The sequence below is a fragment of the Primulina tabacum genome, chromosome 7, assembly GCF_025594145.1.
Source record: "Primulina tabacum isolate GXHZ01 chromosome 7, ASM2559414v2, whole genome shotgun sequence".
NCBI lineage: Eukaryota > Viridiplantae > Streptophyta > Magnoliopsida > Lamiales > Gesneriaceae > Primulina > Primulina tabacum.
In genome coordinates, this window is record NC_134556.1 from 34,685,226 (window position 1) to 34,696,258 (window position 11,033).

General features: G+C 38.1%; 1 protein-coding gene across 2 annotated transcripts; it reads right to left on the reverse strand.

Moving 5' to 3' along the window:
- Positions 1–1,226: 1,226 nt before the first annotated feature.
- LOC142551427 (putative helicase MAGATAMA 3) lies at positions 1,227–9,715 on the reverse strand. 2 transcript variants are annotated; one of them, XR_012821575.1, is made up of 9 exons: positions 9,560–9,715; positions 6,799–8,301; positions 6,012–6,194; positions 5,453–5,554; positions 5,209–5,362; positions 4,326–4,455; positions 2,473–4,239; positions 2,037–2,379; positions 1,227–1,895 (listed from the first exon to the last, which is right to left on the reverse strand). XR_012821575.1 is itself a non-coding variant. In XM_075660662.1 (8 exons), exons 2-8 carry the CDS (start codon positions 8,135–8,137, stop codon positions 2,197–2,199), a joined length of 3,858 nt encoding a protein of 1,285 aa, XP_075516777.1. In that variant the 5' UTR covers positions 8,138–8,301; positions 9,560–9,715; the 3' UTR covers positions 1,229–2,196. The 2 variants fall into 2 exon arrangements, 1 of the variants encoding a protein (XP_075516777.1); XM_075660662.1 differs by having other exon boundaries at positions 1,229–2,379.
- Between the last annotated feature and the right edge of the window lie 1,318 nt (positions 9,716–11,033).

An 11,033-nucleotide genomic window follows, 5' to 3' on the forward strand; every position in this document is an offset into this window, starting at 1 on the left:
ACTGTCTTAACAGTAATGCTCTCAAAATTTCTATAATTTATAAACTTTATTTATAAGCTTATCGATTGATCATATCAAACTTATTTCTTATAAATTCAACTCATTGAATTTATTATCTCAATGTTTTCTATAAATTCAACTCCTTGAACTTATTATCTCAACGGGAACAAGTAAACCAGTGCTTGTGTGACTCTCAATTGTTCAAGGATACAGCTAGCCGTGAGTTCACAACTCTTTGTGATTCAGGACATAATCTTTTATTCGGGCTTACCCTAGTTAACCTCATTCTTTTTATCAACTCCTTGATCAAGAATGTCAGAACTCATTTCTGATTGCACCCATCGGATCATAGTAAGATCATCTAGTAGCATCGCCCCATGATCCCCTAGGTATCACTGATAGTGCCTGCAAGAAGCAGTCGATTATAATTAACGTACAGTATGGTCCCTTCATCTCATACATCCCGATCGAATCTGCAACCATTGGTTCATCGAGAGTTGCATAATAATTCGATAACTATGTGATACATATAAATAGTGGCATCGCATGTACCATTGGAGAACTCCTTCTCCAATGTACATCTCATACTCAGGCCAGAGATTCCACGCACTATTATTTCATCAAATCACATAGAATATCCACACCCGTAGGTGAGCGGTGAATCCATGACTACAATGCACTGGCTCCTATATGGGTTGCAACTGTACCCAACCTCGCCATCTGATGACTCTCCTGGAGCCGGTAAATGAGTCAAAGCACAGCCCTAGCATATAGAGCCTCAGTGTTGTCCCGAGTCGTAAGGACTAATGGTGTACAATCATAATCACGGACTTATCCTCTCGATGAGTGATAACCACTTGAAAAGTCCGAGGGAGGGTTGTTCGGTATAATCATCATATGACTACCCATCTGCATGTTTGAACATCTCTATGCCCTTACCAAGAAACGCAGTACACAACATCACAGATGCTAGTTTCAAGCTCAAGCGACCTTTATCCATATTTTAGGCGGCTGAATCTACTAAGAACGAATATAGATTATACAGTGTTTACAAATGAGTTTCAACATCGAATTACGATTCATTTATATTAAAGTATAATCAAGGACTTTATCTATGCTAATTGCATGAGTATACAGATAAAGTAAAACAAGATCATAAAAAGTTAAATTATATTAAAATAAAGATTGTTTATTACACTTGAATCAATAAATTCCCTAGCCAACTGTTGGCTTGCAGGGCATTTACTCTAACAAACATAACTATCAACCTCCGAGATATCGACCTTCTTTCCTCGTTAAATGAGTAACAGCTATTCTTCCTCCTGCTTCGGGGGATATTTTACACAGAAGGATCACAAAGTTCCACATCTCGATTACCCGTTCCACCAGTTGGTTACCATGGGAATGTATTGCCCCAGGAGAGAATGTGCACTTTTCTTCAAATCGTCGTGGAAAGCAATACAGAGTGCCGAAAATCATTGGACAAGGAAAATCGACTTTCCAAGCTGCAACCCACCTCAAGAAACTGATTTTTAGTTAAGAATCATGGCGTAGTTGAGACTCCAACTTATGAACCTATAGAGATTCTTGCAAAGTTGACTAGAAACCTAGAACTTGTAGTACGAGAGTAAAAAATAAACCTTACCACTATCTCCAATGACGATATGGCACAACTGGCCCAAGAAAGGCAACATCTTGAGGCATTTGGAGTCTATCACCGTCTTACCACGATGGAATTGTTGGGGAAGAATTGAATCCATTATTCAAAGTGGCTTCCATTCCTGGTGTTGTTGAACTCGACGGGACACCTTCTTGTCACCAGTTGAACATCAAGTCGTGAAGTCAAGAATGATGCTTTTTGAGAGTCCTTGAAAACGAGGAGCATATTGTAAGAGCTTCCATGGTAATATCAGAGCCCTGCAATCCAAACGGAGCATTGCATCATGCCAGTTGCTACAAGTCTCGCCTTCCCAAGACACCAGCAGTATTTTGCTTCTTTCGTAATCCTTGTTGCCAAGCATCTTGAGTTCTATCACTGGATTAATCGAAATCATTCAACGGATTCTCAACTCCTGGCTTCAAGAGCCGATGATAACCCCCATTCCTGGTAATTGAAGAAGTATTTGACTTCTCATCATCTTCTGATGGCGTGCCAGAAGTTGACTTCAGGTGCGGATAATGTGATCTATACCTCTGTCAGGACCTCAAGCCTCTAGCACTAGGTATCTTGGAAGGGAATGAGCCGTAAGTACCCGAGTCGGTTGGAAAGAAATCTTTAGGCAAAGAATCCATATCTAAGTAACAATTTCTTTTTCTGGCATCAGCTATCAATGCAGCCCAATCTTCAGACTGCAACAGTGCATTAGCATTTCCCATTACCTGTCATAATTACAAGATAAATAATAAACAATTTCGCTTCAAAACAGTTAATTTGTGTCTGTAGGCCAGTAAAAATGTGAGTTAAAATCATACCCAAAGAGCTCTTCTTGCTCGAGTAAGAGCAACATTCATTCTACGAATATCTGCAACAAACCCAACACCATGACTGGATGCTCGAACACAAGAAATTATAATGACGTCACGTTCTTGGCCTTGGAAAGCATCCACTGTATTGATATAAATGTCTTTTCCTTCCTCTGAATTCATTATATCCTTGAACTCCCGTTGAAGACATTTTAACTGCAGCTTGTACGGAGTGATTATGCCAACAGATACTTTACCAACCCCTGAGGTTTTTAGAGTTTTCTGAAGGTGCTCATACAGACAAACGCAGAACCGTGCTTCTTGTGAATTCTGATACGACACAGAACCCCCACGATGAGATTCACGGCCATGAGAGATATCATAAAAGACAAAAGGCCTCAATAAAATATCCTTGTGATACAACTCCTCTGGAAGATTTACAACACTATCACTGTCTGTAAGACGCCCTTGATAGAAATACCTAGAAGGAAAATCCCTAATTTGCTGATGCATCCTATACTGCACAGATAGCAACATTGTTGGGCACCCAGCTAGCTGGAACCTCTCAAACAGGCTCCTACTGTATAACAATGTTCCGGCAGCCTTACTGATGACAGTAGCGGGAAGCTGTTGAGGATCCCCCACAAGCACGCAGCGAGCTGCACCAAGAGATAGCGGAGGTAGAACTGCTACTTCACCAGCCTGTGCTGCTTCATCAATCACAACCATGTCAAAGCCATGACTAAGACGAGAGAATAACTTGCGTCCACTGCTTGAAACAGTAGTAAAAACGATCTCTGCCTCATTCGCAAAACTTGCCTCCAGATTAGCACGAGCTTCCTCCAAGTTAAAGTTGTGACCAGGACGAAACCTTCCTTCCAAAATGACCAGCCGAGACATCTCGACCAATATTTTGTCTCTGTTCTCTACTACTGCAGCAAGGTTTTGAAGTAAAGTGTCTCGATTTTGGTCTCGGGCCACAAGAACATCAGGGTCAACACCAACAGATCCTTGTGCGCGACCGGTGACTGCAGCAGCATTAAGTTCCCTTTGGAGGCAGGCTATCTGCTGAGATAACTGAGTTTCACGAACCCTCAAATTGTGCATCCATCCATAAACTTCATCACGGCTCTTCAGCAATAGTTGTTCAGTTCTGCGCTCTACAGAAACTGCCTGGGCAGCCCTAGTCTGGGAATCCACCCCAACTCGAGCCACATCAGGACGATAGATTTTCATTTCACCGTCAATAAAACCACGATCAAGAACACGCGAAAGCAGTTCATCAGTTGCAGCATTTGAAGGAGCACACACAAGCATCCTAGGTTTCGGGCATAGTTTTGGAAGAATTCGAAACAGATTCTGATCCATGCTTTGAAGAACTTCATCAATGGATCCAACAGCAACACTATCCGAGCTGTTCTCATTGATTTGCTTATAGCTTTCAGGTGACAGTTTCTTTAACAATGCAGCATAGTAATGCTGATACTGAACAAGATGGATCACATTAAGCATGCCCCAGACTGTATGAGTCTTACCAGTCCCAGGAGGTCCCTGGACTAAAGTAAAAGGCCATGGATCCTGCCTCTTTGCCGTACCATTGGATGTACCAGCAGCTGTATGCATCGCAGCCCACTGAATTGCCGCTAACTGGGGTCCATTAAAGTTTTTGCGTAGGTAATCTACAAAATTCGGAGTAAAGCATTCAGGCATGGCAGGTGGTTGCTCTTCATACTTCGGAAACTGGTCAGGACTAGGCTGAAGAATCGCATTTTGCATCTGAAAAAATACTTTACTTGAGCTATCAATATTGAAACATTACCGCAAACCCGAATAATAAGCACTTGAAGGGAATGGATAAAAACCTGCAGATTAAGACGGCGAAATGCATGCAGTGCAACATATTCTCTCTGAGTGGTTGCAAGAGAACCAAGCACAGTCAGGTACCAGACACCCCCTGGTTGGAGCTTCCCCAGAATATGATCATCATTTTTGCTATATTAATCATTAATGTTAAAATTAATAATCAGTTCATGAAAAGAAACTGCAAGACGCAGGAATACCATCCCCTATAAGGTCCGATCAGATCAAAGCTACTCAAGAGGCCAGTGATTAACAATTGTCTTTGATATGTTCACACTTCAAGTGACCAATCATAACACAGGTGTATTGCACTCATTGATATCAAGAGCACCAGAGCTTAGATAGGAGAGAACATACACTCAAAAGCTTGGGCTCAAGGCTTACCGAGGTGCGCTCATTGACGTGAAGGGCACAAAGTAATATTATTGTTAATTTAGATGTATGAAGAAAATTATTGCATGTGAAATATAATGTGCAATTTACAAGTCATTGAATAACAATGAATCAAACATTCTTTATAAAACAGAATATATAAATTATCATTGCATGGATTGTACTTAAAAGTGCATAATCCTTCATTTGAGATGCTTTTAAAACAAGGCGCCGAGAGGTTTATGTTTATGGGGTGCGACTCATTAAAGGGTTGAGTCTTGAAATGTCTCTTGGAGCAACGGTTGAGCCTCATTGCACCTGGAGCCTAGAATAAACACCTTATGCATTTTTCATAACTAAGAATGCACTTGTGATGTGCTTGGTTGAATATTCAATAAATGGTGGATCACATTCATCATTTGCAAATCCAGTAGACCATCACAAACCAAGAAACAAATGGCAACAAAATGAATTGAGCCAAACTTCAAAGCGACAATTGAAAAACTGACTCACCCAGTGGAATCAAACGAGTCCCCAATATAAAAATAAAGGATTGCCCCGGTATGCTCACGGGTATCAATTGGCATATGTCGTCTAACAGTACCACAGACACGCCCAGTAACTGTCTCATCTTCAAGTACTGATGAGCTGTTCCTCTTATGATTGACTGCATTTCAGAAGACAGAGATTGAAAAAAAGAAGTTTTCCAGTTGATAAACAGAGTATAAGATCTAAAAGAGAAAATATAGCTTCATACACAAACCAGATGCAGGTTTAGGGGTGGAAAGAACTGCAACATCCCCTTCCTTGAACGCCCATTTGTGTTCATGCGGCGGATGCAGTATCACATCAAACCACCCTGCGAAAAAGTATAAAGAAAATTGAAAATATTACGATAATGATGTTATCAGGGATATGTGCTGTACGGATATTTAATGGGAAATTGAGCATGAAACTAGATAAAATTGAAAAAAAATATGTATCACTTTTGTCAAAACAAGTATGGCCCGATGAAAAGGAGAACAATTGGAGTAAAATGTGAAGAACCCCACTTTTAGAAAACAAGAAACCCGAGCAGACAACAAGAAAAGGAAAATCAGCAACCTAGTATCACCATTTTCTGGATGCCAAAAGAGTAGCAGCTAGCTAACAGCAGACTGCTGAGTGCTGACTGCTCACTGCTGTAACTTAAATAGGATATCCATTAGGATCAAGAACCAACACATCAGAGCAACTGGAATGCGAAACTTCTGCATTCTGATTGATGACTGAAATACTAATTAGTGGGACAGAAATAAGAACAAACAGATCAATACCCCTTTCTCTTCTTTCAATGCTTTTCACGAGGACCCTAACATGATTTCCTGCTGCTTCTGATGACTCCTCCCATGTACTGTAAAGTTGTGCCCGACATTCTTCAAAGAGCAAAGGTTCAAGAACTCTGATATATTCCTCAACAGATTCAAAACAACCAGGAACACTTTGAAGCTCCTCATCTTCTGTTTCAAAGAAACACATAGCCATGAGCAAACTACAATACCAAAATTTGGTTCATAACACTATAAACCGAAACAAACTTCATCACTTATGTGTAGCCATTCATGTAACAAGATAAGAGACTATCACCTATTTTGATTGGTGGGCCTTCGTTACCTTTAAACTATTGTATCTGGTTCAAAAATTTTGGAGATAGAATATTTTAACTCCAGTATATGTCAAAGACATAGTGACGACAAGTACAAGGAAAGAATTCACAATCAAGTGATTAGTGTTCGTGAAATTTCTGGATCCAAAAAGCATTTTGGGAAGCTTTAATAAACCAGAATGCTTTATATTCTATGAAGGATTCTATGTCCCAAAAAGAAATACTCAGTCAGATTCTCTTTATAAAAATTAACACTGACTTTTGACCCATATTATCCCCAACAAATTAAGTGACCAATATCTTAGGTATCCATAATAGTGCCTGTCCGTGGGGTTCAGTACTGATTATTCACGAATGAACCACGCGACCACAAATACCTGAATTGTTCTAATTTTAAAGGCAGGTGTCATGAAGAATAAATTAACATGTAAATTAACACCTGAATGATGCTTTGGTACCTGGATGATGCCAAAACTTCTCATTTGTCACCTCACGTAAAAGGCGTTCCACTGAAGTATCTTGGTACTGGGTGTTTAAAACAGGTACCTTCTTGGAGGGTAATTTTTTAGCTGCCAGTTTAGATCCAGTAAAACTCTGCCCGCTTATAGATGGCTTCCTGCCAGGGATTAATGAACTTTTACCAATCCTTGTATCAGTGGACGACTTCCATGAACCATGTCTTGAAATTGAAGCTGTTTGTCCCTCGGAGATAAGATCTGTTGAACTATTCGAGCTCCTAGATAGTCCTAAAGGCACAAGATTATTTTCTCCGTTAGCTTCATTTTTTAAGTCATTTGACTCAATCAGACTGTTTCCTCCATCATTTGATATATCAAACTGTTTTGTGTCCCTGTTTATAGGCTGAAATTGTTTATCCTCCTGTTCAGAAGAGGGCATTGTGGCACGACCTTCTTTTATTGTCTGAGTTATTGTTGGTGCAGGAATATGCCTTCTAGGAGTTGGAGTTTTTAAAGCACCAACTTGCTTAACATCTTCCAGATTGAGGAACACGGTTTGTCTGCTGCGCTTCTTTCCTAGCATCGCTTCCTTTTGTTGATCAAGCTTAGGACGCTTTCCATGATTATTTGCAAACCTCAAGGCATGATTTGCCTCAACTCCTTTAATTTCTCTTTGTTTTGCCTCTAGAGCAGAACCTTCCTGAGCATCCATACTTACATTGCTTCTTTTGTTATTTGTTTCATGATCCAATCCAACTGAAGAAATGATATTTTCATTCTTAGCATCATGAGAATTAAGAGACATGTTTCCCTCACCCACCAGTTCTTTACTTCCATTTATCTCAGACATGCCTTTCTCCTGAAAATGTTTACAACTACCAATACTTGATTCCTCAGGGGTAAAAAAATTTATGTCAGTACCAACAGCACCCTCTGCATCGGACCATTCCCCCTCTTCCTTTTCAGCTTGTGCTTCTGCAGAACCTGATTGCATGTTTAGAACAGCATTCACATCCTGTCCATTACTTGGTTCAGGCAACGGTGCAAAATTGTAGGTTGTGTTCTCAGACCTCCTTTCTTCAACAGAGTGATTGCTGCCTTTCACAATCTGATGCCGGACAAAAGGTTGAAAACCAGATACAGAAGATGCATGGGAGAAGGCATGGTTATTTACTATCCCTTGGGAAGTAGCTGAGACAGAAAACAAGTCAGATGTAGCAGTACTTGAAGAAGGAATAGCCCTTTGAGGCTGGAAGAAGAAAACAGAATCATTATTCCCGTCCTCATCATCGGTAGGGGGTTCATTAAGATCAAATAAAAGTCTTCCTTTGGAGCCCATTTCACATCAGGAGCACACAAGCAAATAGATATGTCCACCAATTCTGGCGCTAATTATTACGTGATAAGTTTTAGAAGAAAATGGATATAACATGCCAATCACAGAGACAATCGGCATAAATCTTCCGATCCCAGCTAGGTTGAAACTAGAACTACAGGAAAATTCTGCATTGAAATTGGGAAACACATATAAGAACCAAAAATATAATCATATTATTACATACTATCCCTCAAGGGGTATCAACTGCCAAACAGCGTCGGAAGATATAAAGTATGATTGTTCTTCAAAACACAAACAATCATAAAATGAAGGTTCTGCCCATAAAATAGAACAAGTGTTAACACCGTACAAAAGAAACATAAACATATTAACTTTAGAGCCTTGGTAATTGATTAATAGAATGGTCAATCGACATAAATAAATATTCAAATTAGCTCCAGTATGTCTTCTCAAAATATTGCAAATCTATTAAACCATTAGAGGAAAAAACATGGATAAGGCTCTGTCTCCATGAAAAACGAGTAGCTGTCCTTGGCCATCACGCTAATAAAAAAGGACTCTATTAGTTACTACTCAATAACTCTAACAATTTCATGTATCAAAAAAATTTAGTAATTTCAGGAAGATAAAATTTTAATTGCTACTTATATTCTTTTGATGTTTAAGATTTTGATTTAAGTTCCAGAAATTGATATTGCCATCTGTCATGAATATAATCATTCAGAAGGGGAAAAATCAGATTCCATCGAGGCATCTATCGGAAAGTGATATGCCAAACCGACACACCAGACAGCAACACAAGTGAATCCGAATACCTAAATTGCGTAATCAGAAGTGACAACTGCACCCCCACTCAACAACCCAGCCACAGACAATTAGCTCACTCGGGGTCGCAAACCCATTTCTTTCTTTGGACAAGGCAATTCGCATAGTAACAGAGCATGAGAGCAACGAAAAATAGAAAGCTAATCAGTTATTTCACCTTTACTCTAAAATCAAAACTTTTAATCCCTGGCAAACCCTAATCCCCCCGCCCCATAATCAGATTAAATCACAAAACAACACAAACCATAATCCACCAACTTCTAAAATAACCGTCGTCCCCCCAAATACCGTAACTCGAAGGAAAACACCCTCGGGTTACAATAATTCGATACACGTCTTAATCGGCAATAGCGTTAATAAATAATTTATTCCAAATCAGTCAATAGAACACAACATTAGACGTATAATCCAGAAATCCGGGTCGGATCGAAACAAGTCCCAGCAAAAGATCAGCCAATCTCAATAGTCAAATGCATCACACAACGGATTTTCATTCGATCTAATTCCACAGTAAACTGTTACCAATTAACGCTCCTTCCAATCCAAACCAATTAATTAAATAAAAATTTCCGCCATGAGAATAGGAGAGAGTTTTACCTCAAAAGGGATACCGAATGAATCTGGAGAGAGAAACAGTTTTAAGGCAAAAACAAAATAGAAATTATAAAAATTAATTGCGATTTGGTATTATTCTGTATCTATAGGCGGATCGATAGAGACAGCTTAGAGGGGAAAAAGGGTAAGAGAGAGAGAGGTGAGAACTTGCGCTCAGCAGAAAGGTCTCGACGGGTATTTATAGGCGACGGGGGTGATGAGGACAGTGACCGGGTAAGGGAATGTCCGGTTGGCACTGGTTAATGTTAACCGGAAGGGGTGCTTTGGTAATTTCATGGGCGAAGATAGAGGTTAGAGATGGGATTTCGCCTAGTGAGGAACGTGCCGATCTAGTTATGTCATTTAACATTTTGTCGAATCTTCTTTAGAAATCATTCTTTTTATTTATTTTATATTTAAATTATTTCTACGTGGTTTTCATGTATTTTATTATAAAAGAGAGATATAAAAATAATATATTTTAAAAAAAAATTATTCGTCGATTATTTAGAAAATACTTAAGATATGTTTGCATTATTGCATGTAGGTAGGTCTCTTGTGAGACGGTCTCACGAATCTTTATCTGTGAGACGGGTCAACTCTATCGATATTCATAATAAAAAGTAACACTTTTAGCATAAAAGTAATTCTTTTTCATGGATGACCCAAATAAGATATCCGTCTCATATAATATGACCCGTGAGACCGTCTCACACAAATTTTTGTCATTGCGATATTTATTTATTGATTTATTTAGATCAGATAAAATAATGAGTTGAATAAAATAGTGATTTAACTCATTTTAAAAGTTGAGTTTAAGATTAAATTATTTATTGATATATATAATTTGTATAGCTTACCTTATTTAAATTTAAACTAACTTGTAATAAATTTTAAAACGATTTATTTCATTGATTATGTTATCAAAAGTAATAATTCATAGCAATTAGTTTGAAATTATAACAAGGAAATAACAAAACAAAAAAATTATATTGGTACATAAACATATCCATATGTTTATCCAATTTATCCTTAATGGAAAATAACTTTGAATGAATTCGAATAAGTAATCAACATAAAAAAAATATACACAAAACTTTTGTGATACGATATCACGAGTCAATTTTGTGAGACGGATTTCTTATTTAGGTCACCCATGAAAAAATATTAATTTTAATGTCAAAAATATTATTTATTGTTATAAATATGAGCAAATATATATGAGATCGTCTCATAAAAAATCTCCTAAAAAATATATAATGCGAACATCTTTTCGGTCAAAAATTTGTATATAATATAATAATTTGCCTATAATTTGAAATAATGATTTTTTTTTTTTTTTTGGAAAATTTGGAGATCAAAAATTACAATGAAACATCTTTGTAAACAATTACGTATATACCTAAAACACGTGTCTTGATTAATTGGGAATTTGAAATATACAAAATCTAGTTGTTTTAACTGTCAGGCTCAATAC

Excerpts from the sequence above, each read along its gene's own strand:
- LOC142551427 (XM_075660662.1), bottom strand. The coding sequence starts at position 8,137 with ATGGGCTCCAAAGGAAGACTTTTATTTGATCTTAATGAACCCCCTACC. Across the intron at positions 5,555-6,011 it reads CATTGAAAGAAGAGAAAGGG|GGTGGTTTGATGTGATACTG; the intron begins GTATTGATCTGT and ends ACTTTTTCGCAG. Across the intron at positions 4,456-5,208 it reads GACTCGTTTGATTCCACTGG|CAAAAATGATGATCATATTC; the intron begins GTGAGTCAGTTT and ends TGATTAATATAG.